At 41.4% G+C, this 27954-nt stretch overlaps 2 protein-coding genes across 3 annotated transcripts; both read right to left on the bottom strand.

The window, feature by feature from the left end:
- Positions 1-220: 220 nt before the first annotated feature.
- KIFBP (kinesin family binding protein) lies at positions 221-13093 on the bottom strand. 2 transcript variants are annotated; one of them, XM_061373970.1, is made up of 7 exons: positions 12706-13092; positions 9680-9778; positions 6307-6386; positions 6003-6186; positions 4774-4858; positions 2365-2474; positions 221-1666 (listed from the first exon to the last, which is right to left on the bottom strand). In XM_061373970.1, the coding sequence occupies exons 1-7, from the start codon at positions 13054-13056 to the stop codon at positions 788-790; spliced, it is 1788 nt and encodes a 595-aa protein (XP_061229954.1). In that variant the 5' UTR covers positions 13057-13092; the 3' UTR covers positions 221-787. The 2 variants fall into 2 exon arrangements, with proteins under 2 accessions (XP_061229954.1, XP_061229955.1); XM_061373971.1 differs by lacking the exon at positions 9680-9778 and having other exon boundaries at positions 12706-13093.
- A 599-nt stretch (positions 13094-13692) lies between these two features.
- LOC133223346 (nucleolar RNA helicase 2-like) lies at positions 13693-27908 on the bottom strand. Its single transcript, XM_061373948.1, has 15 exons — positions 27494-27908; positions 26997-27263; positions 25475-25550; positions 24320-24498; positions 23254-23371; positions 22407-22592; positions 20968-21113; positions 20562-20711; positions 19211-19372; positions 18508-18627; positions 17249-17322; positions 16128-16287; positions 15266-15400; positions 14448-14492; positions 13693-13949 (listed from the first exon to the last, which is right to left on the bottom strand). Exons 1-15 carry the CDS (start codon positions 27869-27871, stop codon positions 13764-13766), a joined length of 2382 nt encoding a protein of 793 aa, XP_061229932.1. The 5' UTR covers positions 27872-27908; the 3' UTR covers positions 13693-13763.
- Positions 27909-27954: the final 46 nt, after the last annotated feature.

Below are 27954 nucleotides of genomic sequence, written 5' to 3' on the forward strand. Positions count from 1 at the left end.
TCTCTACAGTGTATTAGAAGCAGGGTGTCTGGTCCCACCACAAGCAAGACAGTTTGCTGCTTTCTTGCTCTTGGTTCTGGCACTTTGATTTCTCATGTGATTTTACTGAAGACACTCACATGGAAACACTTTCACAACTATTTATTTTGGCCAAAGTTGTAATGTGTATAGTATCTTAGTAAGATACAAGGCAACAGAATTCTAAGGACTCTGAAAAAGAAATGTTTAGTCAAGTAGTCCATTTATTGAGCTTCTATCAACTAGATTTTGATTAACGGGGAAAAAAGAAAACACTGAGCGACATACAAAAGAAATATTGAAAACAACAAAGTTCCCTTCTTATGGATAAAACTTTTCTGGGACAAATGTTAGAAGACATAAAATATACTCTAGTTGGAAGAACGTGCCTCAGTTTTCTTAGAGAATTTTTTGCTGGAGAAACGTTCTCTTACAAGAAAGAATCTTCCAACAGAACTACACTTAGAAACCGAACTGTATGCCGAAGGAAAAAAAAAGAAGAGGGAGAAAAGGTTTATATTGACATACAGGACAAACAATACAAAGCGCATTAGCTGAACATTCACTTTACATTTAAAGTTTATACCATTAGTGTGGGTGAGCTACTGAATGGGAGAGACCCAAGTTTTTCACAAAGTTATACTACTGCAGGCTCTAGGTAGACTGCCAAACTGTAGACATCTTAGTTCTATCAGGACAGAAGGTGTCTGACCACACTAGTTTATACAGATATCGTTTTAAAAGTGCACATTCCCTTCAAGGCAAGTATTTATATAAATGGACACAGCTTTGCTCTTAGTCTCTCCATTTTTGTTGGAAGAAGACCCACCATCTCCTTACTGAGTTCTAGTTCAGTTTCAATGGCACGGACAGCATCTGGGTACTTCTCACAATAGTCTACCAGAAATGTATAATATTCCAATGACGTCTGCATGTTTTCCAGTTGTTTTTTGCTATCCGAAGTAATAAGCTTACCATATAGTCGTGCAATATGAAATTTAGCCACCATAGCAGGACGAAGAACATCTTCCTTGAGCACTTCAGGAAACACCTTATCTGGGTTCCTCAACGAATCTAAGAAGAGTTCATAATATTTGATTGCAAACTGAGCCAGAGAATTAATTTTTTTAATTGTGTGGGAGTCTAGCTCCTCTAGCCTGTTACCAATAGCTACCTTTAAATCCATCATCTTGTAATAGGTGTCAGCCAGTTCAAACTGAAGCTGCCTACTGATCAACAGATAGTACTGTGGATTCAATTCCGAGCATATAGGCTCCAGCATGTCTATTCTACGCTTGTGCATTTTGCAGCGCCTCTCATAGTCTTCTTCAAAGAAAGCAAGTACCTTAAACAAAGCACTGTGATCCTGAACAATTTCAATATGGTCAGTAACATAACCATCAACCTGAAAGAACTCTTTTGCTTCCTGAACATAGTTCTGACCAACTAGGAAGATTTCTCTAGCTTCTTGAAAATCTAAAGGATACACACTGCTCACTTTCTCTTCCATGGCTAACACAGAGTCACATATATCACTCATCCCAAAAAGGACAGCTTTTTTTCTGCCCTTCTCTTTTTCATCCTCTTCTTTTTTCCTCTGGGCTTTAAGTTCCAATTGCCTGTCTGGATCCAGTTCTCCTATATTATCCTGAAATGACAAAGCAGACTCATTAAAAATGCACATGGCTTACAAAGAGAGACGCACACTGAATCATATTATTTATGAGTTACCTTTGAAACATACACAAGACATCAACAAGACAGAAGATGCACTGGCATATTAGAATTTATATTCACAAAAATCATTTAAATTACAGTCTCTATTCTGTAAAAACCTAAGACTTAATTCAGTCTCCCTGCCCTGTGGAACAATACAGCCAAAACAATACCTTAAAGCCCAAAGGCCCTACTTCTGCAAAGCACTTCAGCACATGCCAAGTGTTAAACATTCAAATGAATGTTTAAATTAATTAAATGAATGCTTGAATGAGAACACCAGCATACAAAACTATTCTATATTAAGATGTTCTGACTAGCAGCTAAATAAGAAGTAATCTGCCAAATCAAGCTGCAAGAAAATGCAGCAGAGGAGGAAAATCTGCAAAGCTGCTGTATAAGCAGTACACTGATTACACTATAGAGCTCAGCTCCCATCCGTGCTTATTTCCAACTGTTGCACTGAAGCCAAAGCATACTGTGAAACACTTGCTACAGTGCAAGCAGCCATTGTATCATTCATTGGGCAGCTGTTTATCACTTACTACCAACTATGAATTGATTCCTGTTACAAACATCAAAATATACTTTGTTTGCTTTTAAACAATGACAGCTATGATGTCTGGTTACCTCAAGTAATTTCTGAGCGCTTTGCAGGAGATTCAGGCAATACTTAATCCAGCACCTTGCAATTTCAGCTTTTCTCTGTCGAAGGTCCTGTTGGTCTTGATCCGTTTCATCTATTGAATGGACATAAACACATAAAAACTTTTAAGAGAACTCAAAACACTCCAGCAAGCTCAAAAGTTACAAGCAAAGAACATGCTACTTATAGCTAATTAATTTTTCCTTATCATTAAACAGAAACATGTTCTCCATGCCAGTTTATATAGTAAACCTGTAAACTGTCATTTCAGTAAAAACCATATAGATTAACATGCATGAATTTAAAAAACAAAAAACAAAAAAACCCAAACCAAAAAAATATCATAATGTCTGTTTCAGACAACCTTTGATATTGAAGATGTTTTACTAGAAAAGATTTTCATGTCTCTTTGTAACAAGAGCAAGGAATCAGGGTAACCCATTTTCTGTGATTCAGCTGCCTGCCAGTTGTTTCTCAGGGCATCTGGATCGCAATAGCCCCCAAACTTGCTACACAAAAAGGGAATAAAAGCAAGGGAAACTGCCTTTGATTAATCTACCTGGTACTAGCATAGGATTTATTAGCTCTACAACTTGTGTATTTTTCTCCCCACTGTCAGAAGTAGCAGCCCTGCTGATGTCTCAAGGTAACATTTTCAGAAATCCAGTGGATTTCAAAGAAACCTCATTTCCCAGTCTCTAGGCAGAGGGCAGTGAGTTTGCTAACAATGAAGGGATGCTAATTCCTTTTGTCAAATAAAACCGCAGCTTTAGACTTAGATCCATTGTGTTCATTATCTTTCATCAGAGCCAATCAAGTTGCTCTTATTGTGGAAATAAGAACTGTTGATAAATAACAAAAAGGCACCTTTACTAAATACCTCTGTGCTTGCTTATGTTCCAATTAACATGATAAATTTATTTGAGAGTGGCTAATGCTGACTGTGCATTAGCCTTACCAAAAGTTAGAACTTCCTGCTTAATGATCTTCAAGTTCACAGCCCAGCTCTCTGTACAGTGAGGGAAAATAGGATGTTTACTCTGTTGAAACAAACACAAATATTGCTGCTCCTATTTGGTGCAGGAGGAAGGTCAACACAGAATAAGTCAGTTGACTTGATGAAAAAAGAAAATCACACAAGAAATTTATAAAGGACAATTAAAAATAGGACTCTTATCTACCACTTCCCATCTTGCATCTGTATATGTTTCTACACATCTACCAAAAACATAACCTCATTTTTTGGCTTAAATATCATATTAATGAGCTCTGACAACTGCACGGTCAGGTAGCTATGGAAGCCCATAAACACTGATTCAGACCTGCTGGAATTTTTGTAATAGCCCTGCTTTGAAACAGCATAACAGATCCACATAACCTGACTCAACAACCTTCTTTTCACTGAAACTAAAAAGCTTTTGGAAATCATCCTCAAAGTACTTCAATAATAAGACAGGCAACTGCATAGAATTCTGTATTTTTGCGCTAAGAGAAATACTAAAAGCAATTAATGTACTGTCACTGAACTCCAATTAAAACAAACTCAGGTGGGCCTATTCAGTTTATATTTTAACCTGAAATAACAAAATCAGTGGACTAAAGAGTTTGTGTTGTAAACAGCTCAAGCCATTAGAAGTTAAATCTGACTTTGAACAGTCAATATATTGGTTATGAATTAACACAGGGGCTTGCTGAATACTGCTCACTCTCCATGAGTTAAAGCTCTATTGATTTGAAGCTTTCAGTTGCCCAAGACACAGAATGTAAAAGGCTGTGCTGTAGATAAGCAAAGACTAAGCCCAGACAGATGATATCATCATGTAACCACAGGTCCTTAAAACTGTGGTTGGTTTTCTGCAGGTTTCTCTTACTGATCTTCACACTGAACCTCAAAGTTGTTCCTTTGCATCAATACCCAAAACAACAAGAAGGGGAGCTACAACTCTAAAAATAACTGTTAATGGAGTTGCAGCAACCAACAACAAAAGACAATATAAGTACCTTCTGGATTTGGGGTTTTTAAATGTTGAGTTTCCCTCCCTCTTTTAAAACAATTCCCAAGAAGCATCTGGTTTAGTTCACTGAATCATTGCTCTCTGATCACTGAGAGGCAAAGGAAAGCTGCATTTCAGCACATGCACAAGGACAAATGGATGAATGGCAGCAATGCCACTCCTGAAACAGACACTGGTTTAAAATTTCACTTTTATTCCAGTACATTTTCTGAAACACCAGCATCTCATAGCCAGTCAGCAGTGCAGCAGCTCTTCAGAAACATTCCACTTTATTAAGTACTTAAAACATAAGTTTTGTACGTATTGCTAGACTTCATCTTTAAACATGATTTATCATGACTTCACAGTATTTTATTCAAAACTTTAATATGAACTTACTGTCTTCAGCAGATGGCACCTGTCCAGCTTGGCTAAAGACGACACTGGCTGCAGCTAAACAGTGCCGGGACTCCATAAAACATTGCTGAGAGAAACAGAAATGGCAGCATTTATCACTGGTATAAGCAGCCAAAGCACTGCTCTCAGCTTGGATAAACCCCTCTCCTCAGCTAGTAAAGATACACGAATACAAGTGAAATCATAGAACCAAGAAGCTCTGGAGTGCTCTCTTCCTGCACATTGGAAGAAAAGAGACAATTTTTCCATATCCATTACTGAATACAATATTTTCTAACCAACCATTTTCTCTCTACCACAGCCACAATAGCAAGCCTTGCTTTCAATATTAGACAACATATTGTGAAGATCTCAGTGTTCTGATCTATGCTACTGTCACTTCCTTGTGGTAAAGGAAGTGATGTCTTGTGGTAAAGATTGTATCATGGGCTGTTAGTTGGAAAGAGCCAGACACACAAGTCAACATTATGAGTCAGATTTAAATCCCTTTACTCATATTTGGCAGTGCATTGTTTAAAGATTAGTGCTACCAATGCATCAAAAAGACATGGAAATTACAAGTTACTACTGAAATCAGCATTAACTGGCTTAGGTATGGCAGAAATCTTTTAAGCATCAGAAAAGAGCATCTGAATAGTCTGGAATATAGAAACTCCCAAATAAAGCTGAAGTATCTCGTAACACAGTAGATTATTATATAGAGTCAACACAGACTCAAGACAGAAGCAAACAGCTACCATCTCACATACTTAATGTTCACATAGGCTCAAACAAGTCTTAAGTATGTGTAAGGTACAAAGGACAATAATTTATAGGATATATACAACGTGAAATATTTTCAACCTCAGATGTTTTTGGTTTTATTATCTTTATTGTAAGAAAATAATATAAGAAACAATTTTAAAGTTATTATAACCTTAAAGTTTTACTTATAAACATCATGTTACATCACTGCTGATACATCATTAACTATAGAACTTTTCTTACGCCTACACCCCTGCTCATTTTTCCCATTGACATCACACCACTAAAGAAAGCCACTACGTCCTCGTCAGGAAAAGCTAACATATGTTTCATGTCAGAAGACAATTTGTAGTTTGATAGACACACATTTTTAGTTCAATATTGAGGCCTGCCACAAACAGCTGTTTAAACAACTGTCTTATTTAGTTACATTTATAATTACAGCAGAAAAACATTAGGTATATTACCTTAGAGAGATAGTACTGTGACAAAGTAGCAGCATTGAGCGCCCATTCTACTGGGTGGTAGCCACAATACTCAAGCTGTCGTTTAAGAGTAGTATGGCAATACTGAGCAGCCTTCTCAATCATCTCCAGGTGTTGGTAGACTTGTGCCAGATAATACAGAGTATGTGTATAGGCTTTTTCAAATCTGGGAAAACAACAGTCTGTTTAGATTTCATCTCCCCAGCCCCTCCATCCCCCTCCTAAAATACACCCTCATAAAATTAAAAAAGTAACAATATTCTAGGTATGCTGCTACACACCCCACCTTTTTGATCTTTCTTGGTCTGTAAGTTTTTCTTCTTCTGCCATGAAATGTTCACTGGGATCCAGAGGAGGATTTCCATCCTGCAAGAATACATGATATATTATTTTACTTTGTAACATAGTGCTCCCTCTTCTGGCTACAGGCGATTCACATTTTTCAATCCCAAATTCAACAAAACTTCACATAACACATCTACGCCTATCTCAATGTCACAACTCTCGAGCAATTCCACAAAAGTCAGGAGATCCAGAGAATTAAAGTCACAATTCCACAGATAATTACAAAGTTTTCAGCTTCAGAAGACTTGTGATTACATACTTTATAAAGCGATGCAAGCTGTCAGCACCAGAAATATTCAATCTGGATTCTCCAGGGCTATAATTGTCTTTATTTTGCACAACATTATAATGTTTTTTAAAGCATCAATGTAATACCAAGCATGCCTTCTAGTGTCAAATATTCGTTTGCCCAAGTGCACTAATCAGTAACAAGAAAACATCCTGCAGGAAGTACTGCAAAGAACATTGTGTGCAGACAGCTCAGCAGACCTGCTGCAAAGACTTACTGCTGTGAAATTACTCCCTTGATTCACAAGCTAGTAAGTCTAATCAAATATATGAATGAGACAACAGGCAATGTCTTTGGAGGATGAAGCTGCTAAATCCTGATACAAGACATGACCTACATACAAGTTATTAATGAGGTGAACTACTTCATTCAGAAGTGCGCTTTTTTGTTTTTTAAACCATGAGTTCTGTCAGAATCCTTATAGGGACAACTACAACTTTCAGCACTGCTCTGTTAAACCTTGCCTTAAAACAACCATCAGTAAAGTTAGATGCAATATCAGCAAATCCAAGAGATTAACACTGCCTATGGCAAAGTTCTACTAGCCTGTGCTAACCATGTTCATTTGTAATTGTAAATAACTTCAGATGCCAATTCTAAAACATTTTAAATAAAGGTGTATTTCTAAAAGTGGCTTTTTGCCACTAAACAGTGCATCCTGAAGTATGTTCAACATACCTGCTAGCAACAGAGCTCAGTTTAGTATGCAACTTTCCTAGCAGTTTCTTAACCTCTGTTCTGCTGACAGGCAGGGTACGCCACAAAACGACCACACACTAGCTGTGTAATATGAACAGTTTATTAAACAAGCACACTAACATTAATCAGGTATATATTTATACATAGTAAATAAGTACAATAAAGCAAATTATATCTATATATATATAATAGCACAGAGGAAAATTAGCAATGCATCAAATCATTACTGCACGGAGAGAATAGAGGTTAAGAAGAAATACATCACCAAATAACACTGAATCATCATCCAGGCCCACACTTCAAGCTGGGAAGCCCCACTGCAGACAATGCCAGGAGTCTCAGGTAACTGGGAAAATACTTACACGGTGTGTTCACCCATAGGTGAGGCTCCAGATTCAGCCACAAGAGGGTCCTGGTTTTTTACTCTTAGAAGAACAACCGGCTTTATGCCAGATCTCCAATTGTTTATTAGTTGGGCTGTTTGGGGTTGTCCACGCTGTGAGCATTGGCCACATGCCCCAGTGCAGCCGAGTATGAATGTTGTAAAACAGCTGCACACCTCTGTTTACCTACCTCTTTCCAACACTTCCGATGAACACAAACATATATACTCTATCGAATACACTGTGACAAAGAACATACTTTGTTATGTCTCTCAGTCTTGAGAGGAGATCAAGTCTCAGCTAGGTTCCCGTCCATTACAACCCCATTGATTTCTTAGCCCAAGACAAAGTAAGGTAACAGATAAAAAACAACCCAGAGAAATACTCTTTGTAAGATAACAGGGACTTGGGCAGAAGCAATGGTAGGGAATCTATTCACTTTATAGGGAAAAAAATATATTCTTATGTTTGTACTTCTCACTAAAAAATCATGAATGGATTTGTTTGCTTGTTTTTAAAGGAAATGTTTTATTCATCTTCAAAGATGACCAGATATGTCTGAAACAGATAGTGACAAATACATAAAAGTGTGTTTAAGCTACCAGAGAGGTGTATTTTTTTTACATAATCTTTTAATCTTTGGGCGTTTATAACTCATTAGTTTTTGAGATGTGAATTTATAACCCTTTCGTTAGCTACGAAGGCCTACAACCTTACAAAAGCTTCCAAACTTTCTAAGAAGATCTGGAGTACATTCTGGCAAGCCTACAGCTATTCCTGCAAAGACAGCAATTGAAATGACACTGTAAGCAAGATGCTTGCCTCCTTCCTGTATCGACATATTTATCCTCTAATGTCAAGATTTAGGCCTTTAATTACCACTAGGAAGAGCTCTGCAAGTCTCCTTTATCAGCCCAAGCTCCTGCTCATAAGGTTTCACATGCTCAGATTTCCAACATACTGCGTTAAACAATCAAACAGCTTTGCTAATAGCAAAGTGGTGTTACAATGCTACAACAGTTATTTGCCTTGGTTACGCTCTAAGTGCTTCAAGGGGGAAAAACCAACCCCAACCAATTTGTAAGTTAACTAGACCCCATCAGTTGACAACTAAATTCACAAGTTCAGGAAACACCTCCATCATCAACAGTTTACCTAAGATTCCCAGACAGGAAGGCTTCCTGATAGCCTAAAAATAGGGAATGTTAAGAACTGTAAATTCAAACTTTTCTCATTTGTGAATGGTTAATGTTGACAGGGTTGTATAAATCCTAAAGATCCTGGACCACTACAAGGATCTCATGTCCTCTTTATGAACCAAGTTCATTTAAAACCTGAACTGTAAATTCATGAAACTATGGTCTCTCCAACATTTACAGCTGTCCTGAAACACATATTCTGCTCCTTTAAGGCTTCAAATGTATTTAGCTCACTCACAAACTGTCCCTGAGGCAAATGAGTGTAGGAATAGCTTTGCAAAAAGCTTAAAAATAGCACAAGAGAGTCTTTGTCAATCCACAACTCAAAAGGCTGTTTAATATGCATGAGAAGTTTAACTGTTTATAAGACTGTCCTCTTGGATATGGAGCTAAACTACTTGCTCCTGTGCAACACTGTGCACAATCAGAGCAAACCAAGCAAATACATTCTATTTGGCTTCAACTTTGGATTATCAATACAATGAGCTTTCAAAAAGGACCGTTAATTTTGAGCACAATTATTTACCTGAATAAGTCCATTTTGAAATGAGTAAGTGATCCTCTAGATTGCCTCTTTCTATGCCGACAGTACAAAACAAATCAATTTTCAGAAGAATCATAGCAGCCAGTATAAAGCCCAGAAACTCAAGTTGCATCACATAATATTTTTTTTTAAAAGATGACTAAAACTCTAAGTGGCACATGAAAGTAAACCTGACACAATATTAATAATAAACACAGTACCTCTTTCATGTATTGGTTATACAGGGCTTCTGCAGACTCCAGGTAAGTTTGCGCAGTTTTAATTTTATCCCTTTCAGACCACAGGATACCTAAATTGTTCTAAAGGCAAAACGAAAAGCTTGTCAGTTATTTTTCCATTATGTTCCACTTACATTACACATTTTCTCCAAACAATCTATCAGTCCTCATCCTTATATATAGGTGTTCTAATACAGTGGATTTCAAAGCAAAAATCATGACCATATCACAAGTTGCTCAAAAAAGATTCTCACACAGCAGCAAATACAAAGTCACCTCACATCCTGCACCTTTTTTGTGTTTGCTATGTAAGGATTGGCTTGTTCAAACAAGACCTTTTTCCACGCATCTCATTCATGCAGCTTTTATATCATATAAAAATGTCATTAAAAGAGCTAAGGAACTAGAAACTTGGCATCATGATTCTGTAGAAAATTTAATAGAAAAAAGATATGCAAGGAACGAATGCTTGTGTATTTTCAACAATGAAATTACATGGAAAGAATCATTAAAATGCAAAAACTATGGAATACTGCCTTCAAACTTAAATTACAGCAATGTCACTTAGTAACATTACTGTATTCGTGAACCCACCTTTTACAAAAAGTACCTCTAATTTTATTAATAAGATGAAGCCATTAACAATCTTTGTCTAATGCGCTAATTTAATTCCTAGGCAGTGTTGTTATAAAATGCAGCAGGGCTAAAAAGCCACAAAACTTCAAGAGTTAGAACATGTAGTTGTGTGCCAGCCCTGTGCCCCTTTTAATTTCACTGCTTTTATTATTTTCATAAGAAAGCACCATATTGCATGATGTTTACGAGCAGAAATACTTTGCCCACAGCCGAGCAGCAGACCAGACCAAATTTAATTAGGCAGAAACTGTGATGTACAACCTTATGCAGAAGTTCAGAAGTTAGAAGTAGGGCTATAGAAACAGGCCCAGCAGGAAAAAGGAATGCTTTTCTTGTAACAGAATTCAGTGCTTTGACAATGTATTCTGTACGTCCTAGAACAGGACGAAGTACAGCCACTGTTAACAATTACTGATATTAGAAATTTTAATTAAACATTCAAGTCTTTAACAGCCTTTGGGACAAAAGTTGAGGGCATACTCATTTACAATCACTGCTCTCAGCTACATGCCTGATGAAAGTGCCAGACCACAGCAGACCTGTTTACTGTTGGATCACATCACATAACAAACTATCCTGCTGTTTCCTTGTCCTGAGTTCAGCAGTAGCAGTCATTTTTCTCCTTCTCAGTAGCTGGTGCAGTGCGGTGTTTCTGACTTTCAGCCTAGGAACAACACTGATAACACCGATGTTTTTAGTTGTTGCTCAGTAATGTTTACTCTGACCAAGGACTTTCTGAGTCTCATGCTCTGCCAGGGAGGAGGGGAAGCTGGGAGGAAGCACAGACAGGACACCTGACCCAAACTGACCGAAGAGGTATTCCGTACCACAGCACATCATGCTCAGTATATAAACTGGGGGCAGTTACCCAGAAGGGTTAGATCACTGCTCAGATCTGGCTGAGTATCGGTCAGCAGGTGGTGAGCAGTTGTATTCTCTCCCCTTGATATTCCCCTTATCATTATTATTATTGGTGGTAGCAGTAGTGGTTTGTGTTATACCTTAGTTACTGGACTGTTCTTATCTCAACCCGTAGGAGTTACATTCTTTTGATTCTCCTCCCCATCCCTCCAGGAGCGGGGGGAGGTGAACAAGCGACTTCACTGGGTTGCTGGCTTAAACCACAATATTCCTAAAGGCCACAAAACAGGAAAATCCATGCAAACTTTTGTCCAACTGAGAGAAATGTTGCTTTCCATCACATCAGTTCAAAAGCACAGTGGATTTCTTGGCACTCAGCCACAAAAGCAACAAATTCCTAGGAACACAGTGGGATAAGGTTATCTGATTTTGACTGGATGCTCAAGAAACCTCCAATCTTGTAACAAGTTATAGGTTTGCAGCAGTGCAGCCAAACTGTCACACTCAAGGATTATGAGCAGATGTAACCTTGTGAATTCTACATAACTCAGTTCAAGTAATCTATGTAAGAGAGGTAAAGTCACTCTTCAACTAGCGCCTTTCTACCTGAACACACAATCCCTTGACAGCTTTGCAGTGTTTGACAAAGAAGCACTACCAAGCCTTTTCTAATTAGAGCAGCCATTTTTCACAGAAACATCAAGTAACTGCTCTGTTTAAAGTCTAGATAAATATCTAACTATATACCAGCTGCCATAATAAAGCTGTTGAGCCTTTTGTGAATCTTCATCTGGCAAGATTCAGTTTTGTTAACAGTATTACTTTCTTCAGAATGAACTGAGTATTACTTCTAGCCTTACAAAACTCTATTTACTGGTCTGGAATATAACAGATTAACAGTTAACAGGCAAGAATGAAAAGCAAACAAGTGACAACTTTTAAGGAAAATTTACCTCTTCGGGTAAATGGCATAAACAGAAACATCTCTCAACTTTACCTGGACAACAAAACAACAGCTAAGGAATCACAAAGCAAGTTCTGGCCATAATAAGGTCTTCTACTAAGTGATTCTTGCTCAGTTCTTACAATTTCTGCCTCAGTCCATGCTGAAGAGTACACTGCTTTGTCAACACTCACTTTCTATTAAGAGAAATCTATCACTGTTACATGCTCTGCACACCCAGAAGCATCAGCAGCACGTTTAAAACGATGGCATACATCCACAGCTGCCACCTGTGATCTTCTAATTTGAGCAAGAAATAAATGCCAGGGCTGCTGCTGCTGAAAAACCCCTACCCTTCAAGAGACTGAAGTGCCACGAAGCCCCCTACCGTTTGCAGCCCACCGCAGGGACCACACAGCTCGGCCCACAGCCAAGGCACCTGCCTCTGCCAGAGCCCACCGCCTAATGACACCCAAAAGCCCTCTCCCTAGACCCCTCGGACCCTCCGGCCGCAGGCTGCGAAGTCGCACCACAGATACCCCCTTCGGCCTTCACAGCCCTAGCCCACCTGGGCCTGTATGTAGAGGGAGACGCAGTCTGGGGAGAGGCGGTGCGGCTCGAGTAGCTGCATGCAGCGCTGCAGGTGCTCCTCGCCGGCCGATAACTCCTCGGTGTCAGTGTGGTTGACACCCAGCTCGTACTCCAGCACAGCCCGCCGCACAGCCAGCAGCCGCGCCTCGTCGCCCTCCTCGGCGGCGCTCAGCAGCTGCTTGACCTCCTGAAGCAGCGCCCGGGCGCTATACTTGGAGCGGTAGGGGTCAGTCTCCGGGTCCTTGCGCGACTCCACGGTGGACAGCGTCCGGGCGGTCCGGAACTTCTCGCACACCCCGGCCCACCCGCAGCCCCCCACCGCCGCCATCTTCCCTCTGCTAGCCGCCCTGCGTCACGCGCGCCGCCACCTGACGCGCTGCCTTCCAATAACCGCCGCGCTGCAGGGGAGTCCCGCCCCGCCCCGCCTCGCCTCGTTGTCATGGCTGCCACAGTGCGGGCGGTCCCGCTGCCCCCCGCTCCTGCGGCTTACAAAACCCGGTGTTCCCCACAGCCCTCCGTGTGCCGGAGCTGCGGGCAAACGGCACCGAGTCCTTAACATCAGCAGATGGTGGCAGGCAAGCGTGAGCGCCACAACGGCCACGGATACCCGGCACGCTAGAGGAAGGGCAGTGGAGGCCTTGATTCCACATTTGTCTGGGGTTTTTTTCTCTTAGAATCAGATTTTTTAATGTAAGAGCTGTTAACGAGGCAAGGTGTGGTAACTGTCCCTGCTCAGAAGTGTTGTTCCCCACTGTGCCAAGTTTCCAGTAAAACACTCATCTCCCCAGGACACGCATGACGTTTAGTTTAGTTTAACGGCAGAAAAATGTCAGCTGGGCAAAAAGAAAAACCTTAGAAAGAAAAAAAAAACCAACAAAAAACCCTGCAGCCAGTCATTTCAGCAAGCACAATGTTTGGGGATACTCAAAGACAGGCTGCTTTACCAAGGAATAAGGACAAAGAGGAACGGCGAGCAGGTTTTTACTCTTTGATAAAAGTCAGCTCAGTCCACATCTGTACCAGAGGCCAATCAAGTCACTTGTTAAAATCGTGCCATCGGTTTCCATTCTTAAACCAGCTGTTTCTCTTGAAGCCGCCACCGCCTTGCCTCCCATTTCCTAACTTGGAGAACCCTCGTCCTGCCTCCTGGGGGCACTCTTCCAGCTCAGGCAGTTCTTTTGCCACTGACAGCTGCCAACGCCTGGTGTCCGTCCACTGCTCCTGAAAAAAAACCCCAACATAACCAGATATCATGGGACTGCAGGCGTGTCCAAGGTGAACTACTGCATTCAATCTTGCTTGTAATAAGGCATTTCCAGATAAAGCCCCCCCCCCCCCACCAAAACAGGCCAGCACAGTGCTCCTAGGAGACAACTCAGTCCTGTGTCAAAGGATAAACAATCACAAAAGGACAAGAGAGAAGTCAACAGAAAACTGGTTAACTCTCAAATACATTGGAGAGTTCAAACACAACAGTAGCCAAAGAACAAAGGATTTAGTTTCATAAAAAAATAATAAGAACTGAAATGAGAAAGAGACATGACAAGGTACTTTCTAACGACTGTGCTGTGCTTGGTTCTAATGACTGTTGTTTGTGCAACATCCTCATTAAAACACAAACCTTATCCTTCCAAACCATCCTGTACTCTACCCTATATACATGGCAACCAAATTTAAAATCCTCAGGTTCTAAAGCCAATTCTGACTATAAGAACTTACCTGTATGTTACTCAGCTCGCCAACAGGGACATCAAAGCACACCCCCTATAGCAGGAAAAAAAAAAAAAAAAGCCATTTGCTTTCCAAAAGACATATCCAAGAATGAAGACACAGAGCTCCAAGCAGGCAGCAATTGCAACTGCTTACACACACTAAGTGTAGAAACCAGGAATGGCAGAAAGCACGGTCTTTTGCGAGAAGCTTTTTATGAGCTCTGTGCCGAAAGCAGCATCACCTGCCATCAGCCCGTCTGTTTAAAAGTAAGACAAGCATCATCTGAAACCACAAGGTCCCTGACAACACACTTGCAAAGGAGACAAGTGTCAGAAATGTTACAGGCTGACAGTCAGGTGAATGCTGTACTGCTCAGGTCAGTCAGTCACTGGTTTACAGATGTGTTCTTGTGGTGGTGGTATATAGTATTAGCATGAGCTTACAATATAAAGGTCAAAACAAGCACACCCACTATATACATATTTCTGATGACACCCTCCTTTTTTTTTTTTTCTAAAGAAAAAGTTCCTACATTGTCATTTAGGAACAGAATCTCCATCCAAGTAAGAGTCTTAAAACACTAGCTTTAATGCTTTTTATTTGGGCAGGGGGGGAGGTGTTGGCCGTTTTAAATAATGAATACATAAACAGCAGTTTCGGGGGGCTCATGATAGGTTAACATTTTCTGAGAAATGAGATTAAATGGGGACAGAGTGAGGTATCAAAATTTCTGCACTAATATTTCAGACCACCTGCCTCAATCACTGCAAAAACTGGCCAAACACACCCACCCACCCTTCTTCCCCAAGGCTGGGCCACCTTACCGTCTTTCCCTTGAGGAACCGCATTGAGGATATTTTGGAATCTACTTCTTCACCAAGCTGTTCTTTTAGTCCTCGCCAGGCATAGCTCATTGTATGCATTTCTATTGAACACTTTAACACCATGGTCACGAAGCCCTTCAGGAAACAAACAGAAAAATGTTTGTAAGATGAAACTTGGTTGGATAGCCTGTAACTCACTAACTAATGAACTATGTAATAAATAACATAGTATTAAATACCACATTACAATAACAAGAAATCAACTTCCCAAAAGGGAAGCAACTAAAATCCTCCTAAAAAGCTGAAGGCATACATCTCACATAGGACTGCCATTGACAGAAAGACCAAGAGCATTTTTGCACTTTAGCCAGAAGAAGACACATTTATTTAGTATATACAGTGAGTTACTGCTACAAACTAGGCCAAATTCTCCCTAAATGCACCAGAAAAAGGAAGTGCCATACCTTCCTTCTCAAGTTCTCTTTGAAATCAGGTAATCCAATGAGAGACATACTGAAATATTATGGAAATATAAGAGCTTCCTGGGAAGGGAAAACTACAATAGCACAAACCCATCTATTAGCTTGTAAAACGTCATTAAATTCTCTTAGACCAAAAAGATTTGTCACATTGATCTCTGGAGAAATTCTTTTTAGAAAATTTACTGATATCAAGTTTTTCTGGTTTCTTGTATAGTATCAGTAAGAGCTGATTTCAATTAAGGAACGAGCAACAGACCAGAAGATGGGGATAAAAGCTACTCAGAAACCGTACTGAAAGAGCCTGAGAAGATGCCACACTTGGACCAGATGTAAGCAATTCATTTATCCATTCTTGTTAACACAAGTATAATATTATTTACCGCAGTCGAGTTGAGTAAGGAGCGCTGCTGTATGTAAGATGCCCCAGAAATATGGGCCAGAGCTGCAGCCAGGGCAGCAACTGCCCCTTTTTCATCTATGAGCTCTTGAGCAGATTTTCTGAAGTAGTCTACTGCAGAAGGAGGAATGGCCTCCAACAACCTACATGGGTGACAACAGAAGTTTAATAGATCAGCAAAGGCCTGTGTGAAATGCAGTTACGTTTAAGACAGACACCTTTCAAGATTAAAAAATTATCTCTAAAAGCCTTGGCTCTCATGCTTCATTACCACTCCATTAACTCCACGCTTTCAGGATGTTGAATACCCACATTCTCATTAAGCAAAGACTCTTGAAAGATGTGTTCAAAACTGAGGATGTACAACATGGCCTGTCTGACAGCACTGATAAAAACATCAAGGGAAGGCTCTCAAGTATCAGCATTCTTAAGGCTGTACCCTTGCTTTTACTTCACAAGGAAGAGAAGCAAGCCACTACAATGCCACTCTCAGTGCAAGCTGATTAAATCATTTATTTCTGGGAAAGACAGTGAAAACAACCTTGAAAGTGGAGAACAGCTACTTCTCTGTTTGTGGTACACCAGCACCTCCCACCATTTTTCCCATGGTCTCCTTTACACCAGTCAAATTCTCGCTAATTATAATAATCTCTGTCCATGTTATTTCCACCAGTGGGACAGCAAATGTAAACAGAGCCATATGGAATAAAAAACCTCTCACCCTTAGGATAGAATGATACAAAGAAACACACGACAGGGCTACAACACCCTCACTAGGGCAAAGTTTAACTCTTCAACATGCTAAGCATTGCTCTTTACACGCTGCTACTGTATCATCTGAGTAGATGAAGTAAGTTTTCCTTCATGACAGTAATTCCCTGTTTTGCCATTGATTTTTGAGGATATAAACAAAGGTTAATATTTGCAAGCACATAGAAGTTCATTGATATCATCTTATGAACAAATCAGTATCTACATGCAAAGCAACTGACAACATAAGTAGATATGCTCACATACAGGTCTGCTTCCTTAAAACTTTGCATTAACAGCACTGTTGCTAGTAACATATCTAGACATCTTTTAAGAACAGGCAAATAAGCTTACTTTTTGGCATCATTACTTGAAGCTTCGATTACATCTGTAGCAGAGGGAACACCTACACGCTTAAATGTAATCCCCTGAAATCAAGAAAAGAAATTACAGTCAAAGATATGTTTAACACTCTACAACTCAACTCTGTTTAAGTCACATCGAGACAACTAGTTATTGTTTATACCATCAACACAGCCTTTACCTAAGTTATTTCTCAAGCGAGACTAAAGCTTTTAAATTCCCGCCTTTGTTAATCCGGAGCTACTTTACACTGAATATACATGCAGACTGTAATGCAAGGTGTGGTATGCTTCATGCATTCCTGTTACAGTCTGTCTGCTGACATCAACAGACTCATGAGTGGGTTGGAGCAATCCCAGGCACAGCTATAGGTTGGGCAGAGAAGAGATTCAGAGCAGCCCTGCGGAGAAGGACTTGGGGGTGTTGGTCGATGAGAAACTTAGCATCAGCTGGCAGTGTGCACTCACAGCCCAGAAAGCCAATCATATCCTGGGCTGCACCAAAAGGAGCGTGACCAACAGGTCAAAGGAGGTGATCCTGCCCCTCTGCTCTCGTGAGACCTCACTTGGAGTATTGTGTACAGTTCTGGTGTCCTCAACATAAAAAGGACATGGAACTGTTGGAACAAGTCCAGAGGAGGGCCACAGGATGATCAGGGGGCTGGAGCAGCTCCCATATGAAGACAGGCTGAGAAAGTTGGAGCTGTTCAGCCTGGAGAAGAGAAGGCTGCGTGGAGACCTCATAGCAGCCTTCCAGTATCTGAAGGGGGCCTATAGGGATGCTGGGGAGGGACTCTTCATTAGGGACTGTAGTGATAGGACAAGGGTAACGGGTTAAAACTTAAACAGGGGAAGTTTAGATTGGACATAAGGAAGAAGTTATTTACTGTAAGGGTGGTGAGGCACTGGAATGGGTTGCCCAAGGAAGCTGTGAATGCTCCCTCCCTGGCGGTGCTTGAAGCCAGGCTGGACAGAGCCTTTGTTCAGTGGGAGGTGTCCCTGCCCATGGCAGGGTGGTTGGAACGAGATGATCTTAAGGTCCTTTCCAACTCTAACTATTCTACGATTCTACGATTCCATGACACTGATATAAAAGCACTTACACAAAATATCAACATTTTAGGCCTATTAGTCAATAGGATGAGTTCTATACTGGAGTTCTAAGTAGCCCATGGTTACAAAGTCTAAGAGTGGAAGAGTCTTTTAGGAGGTGAGTAATTTCATTAAACAGGGGTCTGAGGTACAACTCACCGCTTTGTGCTCAACTTGTTTTAGAAGATCTTCTTCTCTTCTCTGAAACAAACAAATGCAGACCCCAGTCCGGCCAGCTCGACCTGTACGTCCAGAACGATGGATGTAGGAATCAACATCCTTCAGAAATTCAGACAGAACAGGAGAAAACCTAAAGTTATTTAAAATGTTTACATCTACACACTGGAAGAGAGAAAATGCAAGATAAATCCTAATTCAGAAACCTAAGGAACAATACATTACGTCTCTATACCCAAATTATGGACAAATCACTCGGGCTTGCAGGTACTATGTTGCCCAAGATACGCTGCCTCAAGTTTATCAAACACTACTGATGTAAGGGGGGAAGGATGTTAATAAAAAAGCTCAAATGAGTTTCAAAAGAAGAAAAAGGCAGCAGGAATATTTTAGAGTTGTTATGAAAACAATTTTTAGAAGGAATTCAGAAATGCTGATGTCAAATGCTATGAATGATCAATGATGTCAAAAGCTATTCTACAACTTTCCAGAGTAACCAAAGCCCATCACTTCTGATTTACTCAAAGCTCAAAATATAAAAGCATAACTAAGAAATTCTAGGCCTGTGTTTACAAATAATCCACTTTATCTGTGAATGAGAACATAATTCTGGTGAAAGAGAGAAATAACCCACTGTTCTGTCACAAAAAATACATTATGATTTCAGTTTCTCCATATGACTTACTTTTGGTGGTGAACACTGTATAACAAGGTCAACTTCAGGAATATCCAAACCACGGGCAGCTACATTTGTTGCAATCAGAACTTCAAACACACCATCTCTAAAGCCTTTTAATGTAATTTCTCTCTGTTTTTGTGGAATGTCACCATGCAATGACTGGGCATCCTGTCAGTGAAACAAAACATTAACATGTCATTTAACAGTGGAGTCTAGTACAAAACACAAAATATTGTACAGAGCAAAAGAAAATAATTACACAGCTGATACCAAAGTGGTTTTATCCTTTTCTGGGACAGTGATATTCATAAGTAGTAGTTTTACCATAACATCATGGCACACCAGTCTGCCAAAAGAGCCCACTTCAGATTTCACTTCCACTGAGACAAGTGAAAGCAACTTTACTTAAACAGTGCTTGTCAAGAGCTACTGAGAGACTTCACTCCCTTCAATGGGAAGCCATCCCAAAACTCACAAACGCATGAGTTTCCAGGGAATGCCCAAGCCCTATGGGTGATCTGAACAACCTCCACTTCGAATGGGACAAGAAACAGGTCAAGTGTTTGACAAGGAGAAAGGGGAGAGTCACAACTCAGAATTCAAGTAATTAACATGCTAAAGCATAACTTACTAGCATAAAAAAACCCAACGTGTCATGTACTGACACAGGAACAAAGTAATGGGATTTACTGTGAAAGCAGCAGGGCCAACAGAAACTGTTGCCACAAGATTTTAATGTGGATAATACATGACATTTATCAGATACTGAGCAAACCATGCATTCTCACCATTGCTCTTTCTCCATAAATTAGTATTTAGTATCAAATAGGATTTTCTCTAGACAAAAAAAAAAAAAATTCCAGCACCTTTCCCCACACTAAGAAAAAAGAAAAAAGTAATTGAAGTTAGGCGCAGAGAACCTGCTCAGTGTAACACCTGAGTTCTGAACAAAGAGCAACAGAACATTCCATTCTATCCCATTAGTTGATTTTCCTGGATATTGAATGTTCAAATAACAAATACTATTAAAAGATGGGAATCCAAAAAGCACACTAATACAAAAACGACTATACGCACTATACTAGCTCCTGTTGATTATTATTAACATCTCCTGGTTATTCAGCATAAGCTTCATATTTCTCATTGATTCCTTTCCTTCAAGTCAAAGGAATAAAATTCATAATCAAAGTCAAGAAGGTATTTTAACTTCAAAGCTCCACTTTTAGAAGCAGCTTTCAGAAATCTCAAAACCACCCGCAGAAGCAACTTGATCCATACACTTGCAACCTTGTATTTATTTCAGGGCATTCAAGTCTTGAACATCTATAACCACTGCTCTCTGTTCAGACCCCAGTACCTGTTTGAGTGAAGCATTCATAGCCAGTTCATTTGCTTCCTTTTTGGTCTCGCAGAAGACAATGGTCCGCCCACTGCTGCCACTGTACACTTGAATGATATCTCCCAGAACTCCTGCTCTCTGAGATGACCGACACTGTATAGCCAAATGCTATTTGGCAAAGAAACATGATAACCACCTATGTTAAATCTAAGCCACACACAGGACACACAAAAACAAATGCAGAAAGGTATCTTTTTTTTAAGCTTGCAAACTACTACCCCCATATGAAAGCTTTCCTTGGAAAATGTGTGTGTCAATCACATGAGAAGTCATTCCAGACCCCTGTTTGTAAAGTCAACGCAGAACTTGCTTCACCCAGGCCAGATGCTCAGGACCTGCACTACTCTGCAGCAGAATCACTCACCTCCACAGTTGTGGCAGTTCTCTGAGTTTTCTTTCCAATCAGGTCAATCCGTTCACAATCATCTTTCATGTATTTTTTTGCTACATCATATACCCATCGTGGGCAAGTTGCAGAAAACAGCAGCGTTTGGGGGTTGTTCTCAGAACCTGCAAGGAAAGGTCATCAATTACAGCCATCACAACAGGCTCTGAAACTCAAGAACTGATAAAAGCAAGAGTTGCTCTCAACTTGCTACATTTCTGTGTGGTAAGTCAGCCACAAGAAATCAGAAACAGTGAAAACATTTTAATACCTTTTAGACACCAAAGGCAAAATTATAGTAATATGAACAGGACTAAACTGAATCCCTCATCCTGCCTGAGAAGAAATGCAAGGCACATTTATAGTTCATCTGCTAAAAACAGTTTAGATAAAGCCTGAAGTCTTCCCACATACCTGAAAGAGCTTGTCTTGATCCCTCCTTGCCTGGTATTCCAATACAACTACCTATGAACAGTATGACAGTATGAAGGAGAAAGGCAGGCTAAAAAGGACACTGCAGTCCAGGGGAAGAACTACCCTGGGTGAGAACAGTTTAAAAAAAAGTATCTTGAAAAAGTCTATCCCACCTTCAAACAGGAAGAAACACACACTGGAAAGAGACACTATTATTCTCTACAACTTATTTCCAGTTGCGAAGAAAACTTTTAAGATTGAATAATAATGACAACTCTTTTTTTAGAAGATCATCTCTATTTTTTGGCTGCCAGGACAAAGACCAACTCTAAAGAAATGAGGAGAATGTAACAGTCAAGTAAAAGACAAGTAAAGACAGCGGCTGTACTGAGTCAAACACAAGATCCATGAAGCTCATAGTACTCTCTCTAACAGCAAGCAAACACAAAGATGTGAAGAAACACTGTCAGGAACCATTTTGTGGCGTCCAGGGCCAGAAGTTACACCCTTGCTTTTAGTAATCCTTGATATTTCTATTTCCAGTAATTCAAGCCACTTTTCAAAACTCCTGACATTAGTACAACATGGCAAAGCATTTCACACTATTAACAACACCTCCTTCTGCTCTGTACCTGCTACCTGGTGGCTTTGCCGAATGCCCACAACATCAGAAAAGAGCAAATATTCCCTAGCTGCCAACTTTACGCCATAACCCTAACCCTACACTCAGTCACATCTCTCAGATTGAATAACACTAGGCCTTAGGGATTTAGGTTGGGTTTGTTGCTTTTATTCCCTCTTTTCAACCTGCCCTCCTTCCAGAGATGCCATTCCAGCCCTTCAGCCATCCGTCACCTGGCTTTGAACCTTTTCCAGTTCTACCTTACTCTTTTCTCTGAGGTCCAATACTAGCATCGCGTAAAGGATTCAAGCTGGGGGTGCATCAGCAGGTTTCAAATTGTGTTTTCTATATTGTCCCGTTCCTCTCCTGACGTTACAATTACCTTTTTTATAAGCAAATCCTAAGATTTCTTCCACTTGTTCAGCAAAGCCCATGTCTAACATGTGATCAACTTCATCTAAAACAACATGCTTCACGCTGGAAAGTTCCAGTTTGCTATTCTGAATGTGATCTTTGATCCGTCCAGGTGTTCCCACTAGAATATCAATGCCACTTTTAAGGAGATCAACTGGAAGAAAACATGGAAAAACAAGCAGTGTCAGTATGCTAACAGACAACAAGGTAAAAAGTTACCAGTACACATCAGTACTTCTGATTTTAGAACCAAAAACCTACTGCACTTCACATTAATCTCTGAATAAACTACTACATCCAGGCTGGGTTACAAACGAGTACGTGTGACAGCAGTCCATGTTGCCCTGTCAGGAATACCAGCTAAACCACAGGCAAAGTTGCAGTAAGATGCACCAATTTCCAAGCAACAATCAGCTAGCATTAGAAACCTCCAAGGCTTTATCACAATAAAGACTCTAGAGTTTCAAATAAATTCTTTTTCACAGCTACCTCTGGAGACAGAGCTGCACGCACATATGCGGTTCTCTCTTTTCCTTGGACAGTCATCTAGTCCCAGTGTATGTCCACACAAAACCCACACAAAAAGGAAGAAACTAAAAGGACTAGTCACTTCACAGACATACAAGCATTCTTTAAACCAAGATTTACTGGAATTAAAATAATTTAACCCAGGCTGTACACCTCCATTGAAAGCAATATCGTGGTTCCTGACTGAAGTGAAACTCTGAGGGAGAAAAAAAAGTCAGTTTCATTCATGAAATGCATTTGGAGATAGTAAACTCTAATCCACTAGTAATTCCCTAGGGTTTACTTACTCTGTTCTTTATAAGGAGCTCCTCCATAAAAACAAGCCACTGACAGTTTCTTAGTGAGATTCTTGAAGTCTTTGGCTACCTGTGTGGCCAGTTCCCTGGTTGGAACAAGAACCAGTACCTGGAGGGAGTGAAAAGAGACAAAATGCAGCTGTGGTTGGGAGAGGGTGCTAGGAGAAAAGGGTTTACTTCACATTAAACAGCTTGTGCTCCCATTCTTATGCTATACTTGCTCTACACTACAGAGGTACCCATACCTCCCCACCATCCCAGCCTTTCCTGCCACTTGGATCCTGCACAACACAGCCACATAGCCAGCAAGAAGAAACAAGGCAAAGCATTACAAGATAACTGAGATGTAGAACAGCAGTATTTTTTTTCTTAAGTTAATGCCAGATAAAGTAGACACTTCAGTAACATTACCAAAGACAATGAAGGTGCAGTTCAGTGCTAAGGATAGCAACAGTCACTAAACAATTTGGCACAGTAAGATCTTAAAAGCAGTTTTTCAGCCTAATGATAAATATATATACTTAATTTGCATGGGTGTATCTGATGACAGGTATCTGGTTATTGATTCCATCTCAAGCTTAGGTAGAAATGTGAACACTAGTTGCATTTGTTGAGTCTCCAGCCATGGAGGGGGTGGAAAGGTAGAAACATGGACAACTCAAGAGCTTTCAGTTACCACCATGGAATTTATAGTGAGAAACAACTTCAATGAATGGAGACAAGTCTGGCTGACTCAAACATTACCTCAGAAGAGAGAAGCGATTCAGCCCTAAAACTGCATGCTAAGGACAGCAGCAAGGAAGTCCAGCAGCTACTACTGCAGTGCCCTGACCACTCTCCCAAATGCAGACACAAGGAACTCCAAACATGAACACATTATCACTGTGATGCTGCAAAATCTGTCACATTGTAACTCCTGATCTAATGAAAGTGTTCAGTATTACAAACACCAATAAAGGAGCAAAAAGTCCCAAAATTCCTCAAAGCAATTACAAAATCACTTTCAAAACCTCCCATATTCTAAGGTCTTGATGTTAGCCCGTAAGCAGTATGTTACTTTTGGTGTGCGTCCTCTTCTCCCATCTAGCAAGACACTCTGAAGTTTTTCAATCAACGGAAGAGCAAAAGAAATGGTTTTCCCAGTTCCTGTTCGAGCTTGAGCAATTACATCTTTGCCATCATATATGGGCTGGAAAGTCCTCACTTGCACAGGGAACAGGTATTTTACACCTCGAGCTGTAAGATAATCCAAAGAGGTTTCATTAGAAGGTGAAAGATGAGAAGCCCTCATATACAACTAGCCTGAGTATGTAGGGCACATCATGTCAAATCCCATACACAGTAAGAGATGCAACATAGAAGATAACCATGTATCTTAACTTTTATTTCTACTCTAGCTCGAAAGGTATCCCACCCCCAAACACACAGCGGAGTTATCTACAAAGAAATAGAGCTTTCTTTGTGATGTTTGGCGTAAGACAACGGAAAAGGGGGGGGGGGGGGGGAAAAAACACACACTCTCCTATTTTTCTGCTGCAGCCCAAGATTTTGTGGTAGCTTGGGTCTGAAGGTGGAGAGGTGGTGAGGGTGTTTGTGTCAAAGCATTCTAAAACTTCAGAGAGATTTTGCACAGCGCCAAGTGAAACAATCCAAAAGAAACTTCCTAGCAAGGAAAATGTAAAGGATCAAGGAGAATTTTGCCTGAGGAACAAGAATCACAGAGCTTCCCAACACGGGGTATAAGAACTCTACAGTGATTACTTCCTCAAAAAAAAACAATCAAGAAGAGATACAAAAATGCCCAGAAGTATGAGAATAATTGTAGCCTACATGTTTACAGAAGCTAAATAGTCTTCATATACAAAATGCCATTATACTTATTTAAGAAGTGGTACTGTAGACAGCAGATAGGAGATTTGAAGTAAAAATATGTAGTAAGTAGAATGATGCTGACAAGAAGAGAAACACTGCCTCTAGAATGCATATCTAGGAATAACCACGCCATGGAAGAATAAATTCACCTTAAAGCACTTGAACAAAACAGAAACGTTGTTCCTACTTAACAATAGATTATTTGACTCTACAGTGACTGCTCACATGCATATTCTCACCACACCATAAATGGAAGACAATTACTCTTGTCTTCTGTCTTTGCTTATATGGGTAACAGCATGCAATTCTGGACAAACATTTCTTTTACACATTAACTAACCTTTGAGAAGGTTGATGGTGTTCTGGGAGAGAGGAAAATTGGAGAAGTCGCCTTCCTTTGCTTCTTCTGTCAGCTCCTAACAGGATAAAAGATGAAAAAAAAAAGTCACTACCCCTAAGAGATGAACAAATAAACACCCTACATAGGCACACAAGAAAAGCTATGCATTTGCCTTACGACCGTGATTTTACCAGCTACCTCCTTTCTATTTAAAGAAAAGGAAAACCCTTGTGATGCAGGTTCTTCACAAACAAGAACATGATCACAGCATAAGGTGGGAAACTCAAATACAGCCACCCAGTATTAGAAGACAGGACACACCAACACAGGCTGCACCGCTCAGTGTGACAGAATTCTGACAAGTGAATCCTGGTTTTACATCAGTCTTAAGTAAAGACATCCTGTCAAAGGTCTTTTTACTTTTGTTACCTGCAACAAATTGTTCAAGACCATGACTACCGCTATCTCATTCCTAATTGAGATATACCTGCACCACCTTTTACTGTCCAATTAAAACAGAAGGAAACAACTGCACCCTCTGTGTGATCTTACCACATTATGCACATATGCTTGACAGGTCAGGAAAGTGAAACTGTTTGTTAAAAAGTCTCAACTGGAGTCCACTGAAATCATCAGAAAACTGTTTTTCACAGCAAAACATATTTGGTGTCACAATTCATTGTGTGAGGCAGGAATTTCCCTGAACATTACATGTACTCAGTACACCACACAGCTTCATAATTCTGCACACCAGTAGATACTTACTTAAAATTCACACTTTAGTTTCTACTTCAAAGACCTAGAGTGATCACACCATTACACCTGTTGTACACAAATCACTCTCTTGAATCACATTCCCATCCTAAATGACAGGAAACTACCCACAGAAAGCCCTATTCAGGGAAGGCAAACTGTGGGGCCCTCTCACACATACTTTCAAGGCCAAGGATGAAATCTGAACAGAGAGAACTCCAGAAGTGGGGATTAATAAGGGTAACTATGACTTTCCCTTACAGGATACCTTGCCGAATACTGCCTCAAAGGGCCAACCAGCACAAAGCAGTGCACATTTCTGGGACAGTGACTGTCTCTGCAGCAGTGAGAAACTGCTCTTTATGCTGCAGGACACAAACCAAGTTGCTACATAATGAGAAGCAAGTACATGGAAACTGTTTTCTGCTAGCTAGCTTCCTCCACTGCAGGATAAGCTACCTCAAACGGCTTGCCATTTGCCACAAGGAGGAAAGCATAAGGAGAGACAGCTACCACGTATGGTGCATATGCTGCTGTGCTTCACTCACCTACCTGCAGCCTGGGCAAACAGGCATAATGCTGGGCACTCTTCATTGCCCAGGACCAGGTACTGTAAATCTAAGGGAAAGAGTGGCAAATGCTGTCTACAGCAGCAGCACAACGCTCCCACACCCCTCACACAGCACCCAATGCATGTCATTAAGTCCATTTGTTACCAGTACGACTTCAATTAAGCAAGACAAGGCTCTTCCGGCCACGACATTACTACCTCCGTGTCGTTGTCGTCCTCTCCAGAGGCTGTGTTGCCGGCCACGCTCTGTACTGCCAGGGACGTCACGCCGTTGCTTACATCAGAGGAAGGTTTCACCGTTTGCTCGGAGCCATTGCTTTTTTCCTCGATTTTCTTTGTCTTCTTAGGCAAGGGGGGCTCAAGGTCACCATCGCCCAGCCCGCTCTCCTCCGGCTGGGCCTGCTCGCCGTCAGCTTTAACGCGCCGCTTCACCTTCTCCTGCCGCTTTTTCTCCTGTGTCTCCTCCTGCCGAGGGAAAGCAAGCGTCACGCGCAGGAACCGCCTCCGCCGCCCGCCTGCTCCAACACGGCACTGCTTTTCGACTTCCAGGCCTGAACTCCTGTGCCCGAAGCACCCCCAGTCCCCTCTAAGCCCGCAACTGGGCTGGGCTGGGCCGGGCCGGGCCGGGTCGGGCCGTATAAAATGGCCGCTCCCGCCCAACACGTGGCGCGCGCCCGCTCCGTGCTCGTTCTCACCTTGACCTTCCTCCGGCGGCCCCGGCGGAGGGTCTCGGCACCCGCTGGCGCCTGCGGCTCGGCGGGGCTGTCGGTGGGGCCAGCGGCGGGCATGGCGGCTGACTGCTCCCCGGGGAGGTGTGCGGCAGCGCTGCTTCCCGTCTCGTAGCGGTGGCCTAAAGACGCGTGCCCCGCCCCAGCGCGGAGGAAGTGAGGTGCCGCGCCGAGGGTGACCGAGAGGCGACCGGGACCGGGGGGCAGCGCAGCCGCCAGCAGCAGCAGCGGGCCCGCCCTGGCGCCTGACAGCCAGCCCAGCCGCCGCTGGTCCTTCACCGGGGCCGCTGCTGCCCGGGCTGCAGGTAAGCCCAGCCGCGCCGCACGGCCCCACACACCACCCATGCGGCTGCTGCGCCACCGGCCCCTGCCCGCCCCTTCCGTCGACGCTGTCCTGCCGGTCCCTTCCGCTGGCTTCCCCGGCGTCC

Source organism: Neopsephotus bourkii, unplaced genomic scaffold, assembly GCF_033783945.1.
Source record: "Neopsephotus bourkii isolate Nb327-2 ecotype Australia unplaced genomic scaffold, CSIRO-AGI_Nbou_v1 NB_1634, whole genome shotgun sequence".
In the NCBI taxonomy this organism is placed as follows: domain Eukaryota; kingdom Metazoa; phylum Chordata; class Aves; order Psittaciformes; family Psittacidae; genus Neopsephotus; species Neopsephotus bourkii.

Bases quoted from the DNA above. Each gene is read 5' to 3' on its own strand.
- LOC133223346 (XM_061373948.1), bottom strand. From the start codon at position 27,871: ATGGGTGGTGTGTGGGGCCGTGCGGCGCGGCTGGGCTTACCTGCAGCC. The intron at 24,499-25,474 runs GTTAGTTAATGT...ATTATCTTACAG, and splicing joins CACCATCAACCTTCTCAAAG to CTCGAGGTGTAAAATACCTG. The intron at 19,373-20,561 runs GTACTGGGGTCT...TTTCACTGACAG, and splicing joins TGAATGCTTCACTCAAACAG to GATGCCCAGTCATTGCATGG.
- KIFBP (XM_061373970.1), bottom strand. From the start codon at position 13,056: ATGGCGGCGGTGGGGGGCTGCGGGTGGGCCGGGGTGTGCGAGAAGTTC. The intron at 6,387-9,679 runs GTACTGTGTTTA...GTATTCTTGCAG, and splicing joins ATAACCAATACATGAAAGAG to GATGGAAATCCTCCTCTGGA. The intron at 1,667-2,364 runs GTAACCAGACAT...TTGTCATTTCAG, and splicing joins GCGCTCAGAAATTACTTGAG to GATAATATAGGAGAACTGGA.